Source organism: Grammomys surdaster, unplaced genomic scaffold (assembly GCF_004785775.1).
Source record: "Grammomys surdaster isolate TR1022 unplaced genomic scaffold, NIH_TR_1.0 948, whole genome shotgun sequence".
Lineage (NCBI taxonomy): Eukaryota > Metazoa > Chordata > Mammalia > Rodentia > Muridae > Grammomys > Grammomys surdaster.
Window position 1 is genome coordinate 15528 of NW_021605367.1, and position 14221 is coordinate 29748.

Sequence of the window (14221 nt, forward strand, 5' to 3'; positions counted from 1 at the left end):
GCCCTTGCACATGTCAGCCAAGAGTTCTATGTTGAGTTGTACACTTAACACCAGCCCCCAAAGCATTCTAATTTCATGTTGGGGTTGGAGAAATTTTTAATTTTCTTCTTCCTATTCTTTTGAACAGTTTTCTGTAAGAAAAATAAATTATTTGTGGAGTATTTTGTTGTTTTTGCTGCTGCTGCTGCTGCTGCTGTTATCTGCTAAAAATAAGCAAGTCTTAGGGAACCTGAACAGCCCTGGCCTGGAGGCTGTGGGATCCCCACTCACCCAGGGATTCTGGCCCCACCTTGAGGAAAAACCAGCTGCCCTAAAGATGGGCAGGACAGTGAAGATTCCTGATGCCCAAGGCTCTACCATAAAGGGAAAAAAAGCTCACAGAGGCTGAGGCCAACCAGGGGCCAAATCCTCACAAGAGCTTGAAAGTAGGCTCCAGGCAGGTATGAGCTCTAGCCAGCCCTGGGGAGCCAGAGCTCACCCAGTGAGAGTTCTGAGTATATGCAAACCCCTATACTGAAAGCAGAGTGGACAGATGCTGCAAAGAGAGCACAGGGGAGTCCCAGTCACCAGCCTAGTCCAAAGGCCTGTCTACCGGGGAGGGCAGCAGCTAGGTGGAGATGGGAGAGGCCTGTGTAAGAGGAAGAGGAGGCGCTGTCAGCCTCTGCCCTGACTCTGGCCAGCATGACTTTTGCTCCATGAAGAGCGCATAGGATCCAGCAGCAAACCATGTTGGCAGCCTCTGCCCTGCTGACACGATGTTGGCCTCTGTCCCTGCTGACAGGATCCAGTGCACCTTAGATGGTGGCACTGCTCACTCCCTGCCTCAGTTTCCCTCTCCAGCCCTACACCCATCTGAATCTCTCCAGACGAAGGGGCCAGGATTCTATCACTGTGTTTGTTGATCTTGGCCAACACCAGCATGACCACAGAGTTGGTCAGGGGTCTCTTACTCTCCCCGGTGGTCCATCCTTCCTCCCATAGTCCCAGGAGCCCCTGCTCCAGCACATGTTACCCCAGCCCAGGCTTCCCCAGAGCCCCCCACCCCCAACTTCTGTGCCCATGAACTCTGTCACCTGCTAAGTATCAATTGACTTGGTTAATGTTCACAACTGTGGGGTTCTTATGATTTGTTATTAAAACACAGATTTGAATTTTAATTGTATAATGATTCTATTTCACCATTAGATGCGATTTTGATTAATATCACTGAAACGCTCAGGTGGAAGAGGCTATCAAAGTAAACATGAGAGAAATATTGGTCTGCGTTACAGTTGGGCCCATGTCTTTGAGAGGCTCAGTCCTGCAAACTTGCAACTCTATTCGAAACAGGAAGAAGGACCCAACAGGTGTGAAAGACACCATGGAGAGGAAAGAGCCTCCCTCACCATCTTTAGAGAGAAGGAGGACTATAAATAGAAATCCACACCACACCTCAAGGAGGTAAGCACCAGGACCATTACCCACATCTATAAAGGAAAATTTAGACCCAGCCATCACCCTTCTCCTCCTCCAGGAAGCCCTCCCCAACTACTAGCACCAGGCAAGGGGCACCTTGATTGGCCCACAAACCCATCACAGAAGACCACAGGCTGCCTGTGTAAAGAGGTATCCCTCCCTTAAGGTGGGGTTGGCCTGCAGCGCTATGTCCAAGGCCCTAGGACCCTGGGTGCCTCCTGGCCCTGAGAGGCCCTCGGGGCTGTCCTTAGGGATAAGCCAGGCTATTTTCATCATTTCCTTCCTCCTGTCAGGCAGCAGCCACACTGCCGGCTCCCACAGCTCGCTGACGCACCCACACAGCCACCAAAGTCTTGACCAGGATGGCACCAGCCCACAGAAGATGCATCCTGACCAAGGCCTCGCAGGTAAGCGGTCTCATTATTTTCAGCATGACCTCCTGCCTGGTGTCCACTCCAGCTGAGCTGGTAGAAAGAGAGGGGACATGTCTGTCTCTCCTTAGACTCTCTCTGCTAAAAGACAGAAAGTGAGGGATCATTTGCTCTAAGTTGTCAACCAATAACTTGGCTGAATCAAGATTCACTAGTCATTCAATGAACACCCCCAGAAGCCTGCTGTGAGTTGGGCCCTGGCGGGAGAGCAAATGGAGGAAAGGTCCCCTAGTCCTAAGCCAGGATAAAAGGCTGCAAACCAGGCAGAACCAGATGGTCATGAGACATTTTCCTGCCTCTGGACTTTGTCATGGACTTCTGGGTAACCGTGGGCAAGAGCTTTCTCTCTCTGAGCCTCCCTTTCCCAGTTCTGGGCAGGAGCCTAGATGAGTGGCTTTCAAGACAGGTCTATGAGTTCCCCTCCAAGCTGCTGCACTGTGAACCCTGCCTGCACTGCCAACACTGCCTGCACTGCCAACCCTGCCTGCACTGCCAACCCTGCCTGCACTGCAAACCTTGCCTGCAGGTTTTTTGAAGCAGGCATCATGGGAGAGTGGCCACGGTGTTGAATGCATTCCCTGGCCTGACTCCCAGCTCAGATAAAGGACTGGATACAGTTCAGAAAGACCTTTCCTGTTCTCTGTGGCCAGGGACTAAGACTGGAGTCCCTTAACAGTCACCTGCTCCCTTATCTGAGCAGAGCCTTAGATCTCTGCCAGAGACCAGGAAGACCCTGTTTCTTTCTACTCCACTTCCTGGGCTGTACCCAACCCTGCAGAGGCCTGGAGAAAAAGTATATACCCTGTCCAGCACAGGTATCCTGGTACAGGCTGACAAGCATTAATCCCATTGCTCTGCCCACAGCCCTGCTGGATGACTACCTGGGGGCTCCTGTTTCTGCTCTGGCCTGTGACCACAGATACTCAGGCTTGCCCCAAGCCCTGTACCTGCCAGTCCTTGGAAACTATGGGGTTAAAGGTGAACTGTGAGGGGCAAGGCCTCACAGCCCTGCCTGTGCTACCAGCTCACACTCGACAGCTCCTGCTGGCCAACAATAGCCTACGTTCAGTGCCACCAGGTGCCTTCGACCACATGCCTCAGCTGTGGGACCTCAATGTGACGCACAACCCCTGGCACTGTGACTGCAGCCTCACCTACCTACGCCTCTGGCTGGAGGACCACATGCCAGAGGCCCTGCTACATGTGTACTGTGCCAGCCCTGACTTGGCCACCAGGCGCCCACTGGGCCAGCTGACAGGCTATGAGCTAGGCAACTGTGGCTGGAAGCTGTCACCATCCTGGGCCTACTCAGGGGTGTGGTGGGATCTGTCACTAGTGGCTGTGGCTGTGCTGGGCCTGGTTCTGCTAGCTGGCCTATTGAACACATTTACAGAGTCCTGGAACTGAGCCTGGCCCATAAAACCAGGGAGAGTCCAGACATAAGTCAGGGCCCCAGAAGCATCAGCACCAGTCAGCCCATGCCATCAAAAGCCCACAGGGCTGAGGCCACTCAGTGGACAGAGACACTTGCTGCCCAGTCTAAAGACCTGGGTTCGATCCCCAGAAGAGAACCGAATCTCACCTCCACAACCTTGCCATGCATGCACAACAAATAAAGAAAGAAATGTAATTTTAAAAGACAACAATAAACCCTCTGCACAACCTTTTTGTATGAGCTCAAAATAGTCATTTTCTTAAGTCTGGCTCCTTCTAGGAAACCTGGGTCTGTTCTGTTTTAAGCTGGCACTGAGGCTACTCTCTCACGGAGGCTTCCCACCCAGTCATACCAATTCCGTAACCTTTGGACATCCTGAGCCAGGTCCTGGGGTCAGCTCTCACGGCCTCTGCCAACGGGCTCTTCACACAGACCATCAACTCCCATCCAGGCTCCACGGAAGTTCAGTGGGCACAGCCGTGAGTGGGGCAGCGTGAACTGAAGATCCAGGGGCGAAGGGCATCTTCATGGCACTTTATCCAGTTGGTCTCTGAGCTTCTTTCCAGCATGGGATGTGTGGGGGTTCCCTGCTTCCACCTACTTCCTTCCTCTTCTTTCTCTCTACCCATTTCTTTACATAAAAGAGAAAACAATTCTTCCCAAAATGCTGACACCAGCAGCCTCCAAAGTCTGAGTCTCATCCTGCCTTAAGCAGTGATCATCAGATTTGTCTTCTGGGTCTCTCTCTCTCTCTCTCTCTCTCTCTCTCTCTCTCTCTCTCTCTCTCTCTCTCTGTGTGTGTGTGTGTGTGTGTGTGTGTGTGTGTGTCTGTGTGTGTGTGTGTCTGTGTGTCTGTGTGTGTCTGTGTGTCTCAGTCTCAGAACTTGTAGAAGTTCCATAGTTACCTATGAACTAAGAACCATGCCAGCCAGGGTGGCCATGTGAGTCGGGTTCCACCAGGAAGGCCAAGAGGGCAAAGTGTACAAAAGGACCTTGGCTCACAGGACTTGGTAAAGAGCTTTATCCAGAAGCTCAGGGAGGAGACAATGGGGAGTGGTGGGAACTGTGGTAACTAGGCAATCTGGGCTTCACTTAAAGGGGCTCAGGGCATTGCTACTGAATAGAAAATGCCCCCTAACCCCGAGTTCCAAAGGTCCTGTCCATGTGTTAAGTGTTGGCAATCAAAACAGACTTTAAAAAGAGCAAGGCAGAGGGGCTATACCTGTAATCACAGCACTATCGAAACCAAAGCAAGATTATCACTGTAAATTCAGGGCCAGCCTGGACTACGCAGTGAGTTCCAGCCTAGCCCAGAGCACAGTGTGAGACCTTGCCTGGAGAGAGAAAGAGGGGGAAAGGGAGGGTGGGGGTGGGAGGGAAGGAGAGAGAGAGAGAGAGAGAGAGAGAGAGAGAGAGAGAGAGAGAGAGCCCATGTTAGAAATCAGCCATTTCATGGGCACATGTAATAACAATGAACTACCTCTACCCCTAGGCCTAAGGCCTGTGTGAAACTCCTCACACGTTCTCAGGTATCTTGTCAGCAAGGAGTCTTCCCTAGCATAGAAGGGGATATGGACCCCAAGCCACTTACAGATGGACCACCATGACCCTTTCACTAGCCAGAAGTGCTTCATCAAGCCTGATACACGCCTTAAATCCCAGCATTCAGGAGGCTGAGGCAGGTGGTTCTCTATGAGTACCCGGCAGTCAGGGACACATAGTGAGACTGTCTCAATGAAAATCTTCTGAGCACATGCAGATCCCAGGAACTTTCAGTCCCTGGCTCCTTCGGGGTGGGGGGTGGGGGTGGGAATCTTCCTGCCCCAAAATTCTACCCCTCCCTCTCCTTACACTCTGGTGTGCACATATAGGCCTTCACCCTACTAGCCAAGCTGGCTCTATCCAGTAAGAGCCTGCCATCTGCCCTCAGCCTTGTGAGGTAGGAGTCAGGGTTTGATTCCCCAAGGGTCCCAGAGACAAGACTGGGATTTCACCACAGACTAGGTGCTACAGTTTGGGTCTTGAAAGTCTCCCAACAGCTGGTGATTCAGAGATTTGGGCCCCAGCACGTGGGACTCTAGAGAAAGTTGGAACATTCAGGAAGTCTGATGAGAGGAATTTAAGCACTGAGGGTGTGCCTGTAGAGTAGGTATTAGAACACACATCCTGTCTCAGCTTCCCCGACCAAGAAGGGAGCAGTACTCACCTCAGGTTCTTCCAGAGGACCCAGGTTCAATCCCAGCTGCCCTGTGTCAGCTCACATTTCTAGTTGAAGGGGATCTGACACCTTCTGGCTTCCAAAGGCACTAGGCACACATATGTGTGCATAGACATACATGTAGCCCAAATACCCACACACATAAAATACTTTTTAACATTTTAAAAATAATTTTTAAACAAATAAAAACAGCAGTGTCTAAGAATGCAGATCAGTAGAGAAAGGCTTGCCTAGTGTGGTGGTTTGAACGAAAATGGTCCCCCATAGGCTTATAGGGAGTGACATTATTAGGAGGTGTGGCTTTGTTGGAGGAAGTGTGTCACTAGGTTTTGGGGTTTTAGAAGTTCAAGCCAGGCCTAGTGGCTTGCTATCTCTTCCTGCTGCCTGCCCATCCTGACGTAGAACTCTCAGCTCCTTCTTCAGCACCACATCTGCCTATGTGCTGTCATGCTTCCCATCATAACAAGAATGGATTAAACTTCTAAAACTGTAAGCCAGCCCCCAATTAAATGTTGTCCTTTATAAGAGCCCCTGGGCACAGTGCTGTGGGGTTTCCTCTGAGAGGAGTCATGGGCACAGTGCTGGGATTTCCTCTGAGAGGAGTCACGGGCACAGTGCTGCAGTGTTTCTTCTGGCATTCTTTCTGAACTGTGTTGCTGAGACCATAACTACCTTTATTCCTTTTTTTTTCTTTCTAAAAGGGAATAGCTCTATCAGCTTTCTGACTTATAAGTACTCATTATCATAATCAGTAGGTCAGAAAATAGAGAAAATACTACCCTACTCCACACCTCAAACACTATTTATTACTAATCCAGGCTGAATACCCTGCCAAAAATACTCTCCCAAAAAATGAATATAATTATAATTTAAAACATTTCAATCTTTTCCTTGATGGTATAATTGGAAACATGTCTTTATGGCTCACATGTATTTGGTTATTGTTTTTGTTCTTTGAGACTAGGTCTCCAGTTGCCAAGGCTGACCTCAAACTTACTCTTGCTCGAGCTGGCTTTGCAATGTTTACCTCCCTGCCTGCCTGCTTCAGGGGTAGTTAGAGGTGAGCACCACCACATTTTGCTCAGTTATTGTGTTTTATAACATAATGTATAATTTTATAATATTTTATAGTTTCAGCTTTATTCTTTTTTAAAGATCTATGTATTTATTTTACGTATGAGTGCTCTATCTGCAGGTACACCGGCATACCAGAAGAAAAAAACCAGATCCCCTTACAGGTGGTTGTAAGCTACAACCATGTGGTTGCTGGGAATTGAACTCAGGACCTCTGGAAGATCAGCCAGTGCTCTTAACCACCAAGCCATCTCTCCAGCCCTTCAGGTTTATTCTTAAGGAACACTTCATTGCACCACACCTGCCACTTGGTTTCATATGTTCATCTATTAAGGATGAACATTCAGGTCTGAGTGAAAGATTCAGTCCTGTGCTTCAGTGCACGACATTTTCCAGCGTTTCGATGAAACACTTCATAAAGGTCATTTCTGCAGCATGCCTCTCCTGGGACATTCAGATAATGTCTAAGCTCCTCCTCTTACCTAAGAGAAAACATTAGGATTGAAACATCCATACAACAAATAACATAAAAATGTCAAAAATAAAATTCTGACTGACTGGAGAGCCTGGGGTGAATGGATCGGTGCTCTCAACCTTGGTCAGAGAAGTTTCCTTTTGCGATGAACAGCGGTCAATGTGGAGACTCATAGCTGGTCCAAACGCTGAAAATAAGTGTCTGTAAGTGCTCAGCCCTGAGATGCCAGCACCAATCCTCCCAGTACTCAAGAACATTGCAAAAGAAGGGGTGGGAAGGATGCAGGAGCTGGAAGATCAGGAGGTGCCAAGGGCCAAGTAGGGGGAATGACAAATGGCTTTAGAACTCAAGGAGTGGGACCCACCAGTTACCACGGCCATATGGGTGAGTCTCGGTGTGGCACAGCACTGAGGATTATGTGTCCTGAGGACTTCATGCTGTTATGGAGTTCTCTTCTTGCTGCCCTCATATCCCTCTTAATCTAAGCATTGTATGAAAACTCCAATGGGGCTTCCAGCCCCTCACTGCACTGGCACTCGCAATGCTACTGGAGCAGATTAATGATTCAATCGCCACATTAGGAAAGAAGGTAGAGACATAGATTCTCAACAATGACTATCACCCTTAGAAAACATTTGGAAAAACAAATTGTTAGTGAAGCTAGGTAGAGGTGTTTTGTTTTTGTTTTTTTGTTTTTTGCTTTTGTTTTTGTTTTTGTAGTTTGGTTTTTTGAGACAGGGTTTCTCTGTGTAGCCCTGGCTGTCCTGGAGCTCACTCTGTAGATCAGGCTGGTCTTGAACTCAGAAATCCGCCTGCCTCTGCCTCCCAAGTGCTAGGATTAAAGGCGTGCACCACCACTGTCCGGCTAGAGATATTTTTATTACTGACTCTGAGGTAGAAAATCTTAGGGAAGAATTTGAAGTTTATAAAGGCACAGTCTTAATAGGGTCCCTGTATGGTCAGGGAACAAGAATAATGGAACACCGGCTGGTGCGACCCTCACTAAAGCTGGACTAGATTTCTTATACCCATTTTTGCCCTCAGCTTTCTTATAGGAGTCATTAAGAATTGCTGATGAGTAGATATGCATTCTGAGGATTTAAGGTAGATATGACTGATTTTTTATATAAAAGTTGAGATTTGTGATTCTTTTAAGATTCTTACAAGATTACTTTTAAAGATAACTAGCAAAATAATTACTTCTTTCTTTGTAACCGCAAATTGCTGCCTTCCATAAGAGAAACTGGCTGAGACAACGACCTAGCTTGCTCACACTTTGTTAATCTATAACAAGTTGTTTAGTTAGAAATGTATGTGGGATCTGGGGAATGATTTGTTTTCTTTACCTGTATAATGTAATGTTACTTCTTGTAAACGTATTGGGGAACATACTGGGTTTTTTTATACTCATTTAATAGAAGAAAACTAAAATGTAATCACACTGTAATTGTATACTGTTTAAAAGATTTGGGGGGATATATAAGCTATGGAAGAAAGAATAAAGTATGGGGGTCAGAGTGGCCATCAACTGTATACATGTGTAAGGTTTGTGCAGGGTGGCTGGAACACTGCTCCTTCTATCCATCAACTGTGAGTGTGTGTGTGTGTGTGTGTGTGTGTGAGAGAGTGTGTGTGTGTGTGTGTGAGTGTATGTGTGTGTGTGTGTGATTGTGTGTGTGTGTGTATGTGTGTGTGTGTGTATGTGTAAAGCTTGTCTGGGTGTGTGTTGGAGCTGGCTCCATCTACCATTGTGTGTATTTGTGTATGTATGTGTAAAATGTTTGAAGCCTGCTTGTGTAGCTTTGCTGTGATCATTTTATGTGTGAATGTGTATATGTCTGTCTGTAGGTCTGTATGTATATATGTGTATGTGTGTATATATGTGTTTATATGTATGACTTTATTGGACTCTGTCTTTTGTTTTATCCACCTAGCATGTGTGTGTGTGTGTGTGTATGTTTGTGTGTGTGTGTTTTCTTTTTCTTCTTCTTTTTCTTTTTCTTCGGCCCCAAGGAGTTAAAAGAGTTCCTAGTTTGCCTGCTGGCCACAGGGAGTGTCAGTCCCAGTGACTTTGTTCCCTCAGAAAAAAGTCTGTTGAGTAACTTTTTTAATCTCTGGCTGCCATTGGCAGCAGCCCCTGTAGGTGTTTGGATCCACCCCCATCAGTGACTCTCAGCACTGACCCTTTATCAGCTCCCTGCCTCAGTTTACCCACCACAAGGATGCCAAGGCCAGTCATCTACAAGGAGGGATTCTATGAAAAGCCGGATATGACGTAGTCTTTGTGCTTATGCTCTCCCGGGATCTAGAATTAGCCACACGAACCAGGCAGTCGGTGATTCTATCACAGATGAGTGACAAGCTTGTAAGCTTAGGAGATCCTGGCAACTGATGACAGAGCAGGAATCATTTTCTTCAGTGAGGTTGCTGGCTGCTGTTGCTCTTGCAGACAGCACTGTGTGAGCTCAGAGGGTTATTAAACACACACAATACAAAGATGGGAGGGGTGTGTATTGGTGGTTCTATAGAGAAGGAGAGTTTGGGGAGGATATGATCAAAATATAACATACATATGAATGTAACAAAGGAAAAATAAAAATAATCTTTTAAAAATCTAAGGTGTGGCACATACATGCCTTTGATTCCAGCACTCAGGAGGCAGAGGCAGGTGGATTTCTGTAAATTTTTTTGTTTTGTTTTGTTTGGTTTGGTTTTTCGAGACAGGGTTTCTCTGTGTAGCTCTGGCTGTCCTGGAACTCACTCTGTAGACCAGGCTGGCCTCGAACTCAGAAATCCACCTGCCTCTGCCTCCCAAGTGCTGGGATTAAAGGCGTGCGCCACCACCGCCCGGCAGGATCTCTGTAAATTTAAGGCCAGACTAGTCTACATAGTGACTTCCAAGACAGCCAAAGTTATGCCTCAAAACAAATAAAAAATCTGAGGAGATAGACTGCTGACTTAGTGGTTAAGAGTACTGGTGGGACTAGGAGGGAGGAAAGACTCTCCCTAGAAAGGGTAAATAGAATAAATAGTCACAGACGGATGGGAGGGGGTGGGGCTAGAGCAGTAGGAACAAGTGGAGGGGGGTAAAGACAGTGAGGGAGGGAAGATAGGGAGGGACAGCTAACGCTAATGGCCATTTGAGGAGTATTATGGAAACCTTGTGTGTGTGTGTGTGTGTGTGTGTGTGTGTGTGTGTGTGTGTCTGTGTAAGGAAAGTAAATTGGAATCACCAAATAACGGGGGGGAGGGGGTAAACAAAGCCCCAGTAGACACCTCTGGCCATCAAAGGAAACCTCCAGTGATTGGAATGGGTTACATCTAATTGAGCTGTTGACAAGAGGGGCATCAAGGAAACCCCCAAACAACCCAAGTTATTGCCAAGGCTATTGGTCACTCCCCACAAACCGATGGCATGGCCCTGTTGGTGAAGCCATTGTCTACATAACTCACTGAACACAGGGAACCCCGCTGGCACCTTCATGGAGCCTGCACCCCTACCGACTAGTGTTTAGGGTACTGATGGGACTCTGCTCACTATCAAAGGAGAAACAAACTCAACCCAGCCTCAGACCCTTCCATTTACAATGCTGTCCTCCTTGACAGTTACACTAGTGCGAGCTTGTGGGAGTAACCAATCAATATCTGACTGGAATTAAGGCCAATCCCACGAGAGCTGGAACCCATACACGATACGGCCCCAGTAGTCAAGAACCCGAGATTAAATAAGCCATGGACTGAAGGAAAAATCAAAAACTATTATTTTCAAAAAAATAAAAATTAGCAATAAGAATTCTGCAGAAGAGAAGGCAAAAAGATCATAAGAGACAAAGGGGATGGAAGACACCTGAGAAAGAAGATGTTCTAGACACAACAGAACTGATGCACATATGAATCCACAGAGGTTGTGGCACATGCACAGGGTCTGCGCAGGTCTAAGCCAGATGGGTCTCAGTTCTAAGTTGGCAAGTGGACACGAGCTCCCAGCCCCAACTCAGAAGCCGGCTCTAACTGATAACTATTCAGAAGGGAAAAATTAGTGTTTTCCAACAGAGTCTCACTGGGTATACAAAGCACACTTAAGGGAACACCCCAGGCCCAGCAGTAGATGGGCAACACAACATGAACTCAAAAATATTTTTGGAGAGTTTTTTTTTTCCTAATGCTTTATCTGGACATTTTTTTAACCTTATAGATTTTTTCTTATATATTATTGTTTCCTGTTTTGTTTTTCTGGGTTTCCTGTGTGTCTCTCAGCATCTGTATGTTTCTTGTGATTTTTCTTTGGCTCTTTTTTTCTGTTTGTCTTGTCCTATTCTGTTTTTTATTTATTATTGTTGTTACTGTTGTTATTTAAATTCCTATTTGTATTCTAATGAGAGAGAGACAGTTTGGATTTGGGTGAGTGGGGAAGTGAGGAGGGTCTGGAGGAGGTGGGGGAGGGGAATTGTAACCAGAATATATTGTATGAAAAAATATATTCAATTACAAAGAGAGAGACAGAGACACACAGAGACAGAGAGACAGAGAGAAAGAGACAGAGAAAGAGAGAGAGGGAGAGAGAAAGGGGGGGAGAGAGAGAACAAATGAACAAGTGCACTTGGCTGCTCTTCCAGAGGACCCAAGTGCCAGCAGCCACATGGTGGCTCACAACTGCCTGTAACACCAGTCCCAGGAGATCCTACACCGTCTTTGGCCTCCAGGGACACTCCATGTACAAGGTGCATGGACAGACGTACAGACAAAATACTCAAATAAAAAAATAAAACAGGGGTTGAGAGATGCTTCAGCACTTTTGAGTACTTGTTGCTCTCACAGAGGACCTGGATTCAATTCCCTGTACAACATGGATGCTTACAGCATAAAATAAAGTAAACCTTTTAAAAATAATAAAAATGAAGAAAACAAATGAAGAAAAATTAGAAAAGACCTTGAGGTGGAGCCCGAGAGTCCACATTTTGAGCAAGTCTCTGGCTGATGGCCACCACGAGGCAATCTTAGGCCTGAGGCCACAGGGCGAGGCTGAAGAACATAGCCCCTCTCCCATCTCAAAGCTACGGCCCCTCCACCAACCAGTTCTCTCATGGCTCCCTGAGGAACAGGACCCTGCACTTCCTGGAATTCAGCAAACATACTAATGATCATAAGAAACAAACTTCTCCCGGCCATAGTGGCACGTGCTTTTAATCCCAGCATCTGGGAGGCAGAGACAGGTAGATCTCTGTCCGTTCTAGGCCAGCCTGGCCTACAATAGTGAGTTCCTGGACAGCCAGGGCTACATGGTGAGATCCTATCTGAGAGAGAAAGAGAGGGAGGGAGGGAGGGAGAGTCTTTCATCTACTATGGAAACCCTCTGTGTGAGACCAGTCACAGGAGGACACCACGTGTAAAGAGAGCTCTCCAGGCACCAGACAGGGTGTGGCAGGAACCAGACAGATCCATCTAGAATGGAAGCAGGGCAGAACACCCTGCCAGGCCCCATGTCACAGCCGAGGACAACTATCAGGGGCCTGTGTGGACACCCAGTGACTGAGTCCAAAGCACTACTTTAAGCTGAGTCTTTGCTATCTATCGGGAACCTCCTGAGACCACAACCCTGGGCAACATGGGACCCTGGCCTCCTACCCTGACGCTAGTGGGAACATCTGAAAGGTCAGTGTCAGGGCAAGTGGTTATACCTTGAACAAGGGATCCAGCTCAGGGTTGGAACGGGAGCTCCTGGCTTGGAGAAGCCCACTGTACATCAAGAATGGGAGCTGTTCAGCAGCTGGTATAGCCAAGTGGCTGCAGATAGCAGCCATGTCAGCGGTAACAGAGCTGGTAGCAGAGCCTGCAGCTGTGTCGACCCCTTCTCTAAAGCACCTGACAGCGAGATCTAGTAAATGTCTGACGTGCTCACAGATGCTAAGAGAAAGCTGGCAGGACCCACTGTGCCAAGGCCACTGTGTGCAAAGGACAGGTTCCGAGCAGAGCTTTGGGGGCCCTCAGAGGTGGGCAGGTACAGACTCTGGGCCTAGAACTCAGACCAGACCTAGCTCAAGTCATAGTCAGGAGAGGATTCAGAGCTTAGAAAAAGTCCTCATGGGCTCTGACCTGTTTTCCTGGCTCCAAAGTCCAGGACTGCACCCACTATACTTCAAATTTGCCCCATAGTCTTAGCTTGCCTGTGGAGTGGCCAGAGGCATCAGAGAATCCTGGGAACAGAACAGATCTGAACCCATGAGGGGGTATTGAAGTGGCCGATACTTCTCAGTCAGCCCTAACTCTGGATCTGGCATCTAGTGGGCACAGTGGGCTATGTCACTTCTTGCCCTAAGCAGGTATTACTTCTCCCTGAGATGTGTCCCTTCTGAAAGCCAGGGACACTTGGCCTCCAGGGTCCTATGTTCTACCTGGTGAGGTTTCGTTAGGGCTTCTGGGGATACTATTGGACCAATCAGATCCTACATTTGTGGAAACTGGAGCCTTGAGAAAAGTAATAACTTGCCCTAAGGCACACTATCAGATAGACTGTCCCACAGCTGGGTTTGGAAGGACAACCAGGTCCTCTCAGCATCTTGGTCCTTGGAAGACAGTCTAACAGCCAGACATGCAAAAGTTCCATCAAAAAGAATCCCCCCAGCCGGGCGATGGTGGCGCACGCCTTTAATCCCAGCACTTGGGAGGCAGAGGCAGGCGGATTTCTGAGTTCGAGGCCAGCCTGGTCTACAGAGTGAGTTCCAGGACAGCCAGGGCTATACAGAGAAACCCTGTCTCGAAAAACAAAAAAACAAAAACAAACAAAAAGAATCCCCCCATGGTGACTAGAAATGACCTTAGGTCATCTTGGTGAGCTGCTAGCTCACCAAGCTGGTAGCTCACCAAGTGTAGGTCAGGCAGCTGATTCTGATATTCAACACCTGGGCATCTGCCACATAATGAAACATAGCAGCAAGCAATCTGAGCCCACTGAGAACCACAGCGCTGCTTCTTCGTCTTCCTCCAGCAAGAATGTTAACCCCACGGCCTTCTGTGTTTGGTGAGAAGCAGGGTGTGATTCCTCCCTCTTGGACTGGCCATCACCATCCAGGAACACTCCCTGACATGACCCCATCTGTGAGATCTAGGACAGAGTTCCAAAGTCACTATTGCCC

General features: G+C 47.8%; 1 protein-coding gene across 1 annotated transcript; it reads left to right on the forward strand.

Moving 5' to 3' along the window:
- The first annotated feature begins 1368 nt into the window (after positions 1 to 1368).
- Gp9 (glycoprotein IX platelet) lies at positions 1369 to 3552 on the forward strand. Its single transcript, XM_028782982.1, has 3 exons — positions 1369 to 1440; positions 1749 to 1862; positions 2751 to 3552. The coding sequence occupies exons 2-3, from the start codon at positions 1818 to 1820 to the stop codon at positions 3291 to 3293; spliced, it is 588 nt and encodes a 195-aa protein (XP_028638815.1). The 5' UTR covers positions 1369 to 1440; positions 1749 to 1817; the 3' UTR covers positions 3294 to 3552.
- The last annotated feature ends 10669 nt before the right edge of the window (positions 3553 to 14221 follow it).

Excerpts from the sequence above, each read along its gene's own strand:
- Gp9 (XM_028782982.1), top strand. The coding sequence starts at position 1,818 with ATGGCACCAGCCCACAGAAGATGCATCCTGACCAAGGCCTCGCAG. Across the intron at positions 1,863-2,750 it reads TCCTGACCAAGGCCTCGCAG|CCCTGCTGGATGACTACCTG; the intron begins GTAAGCGGTCTC and ends CTCTGCCCACAG.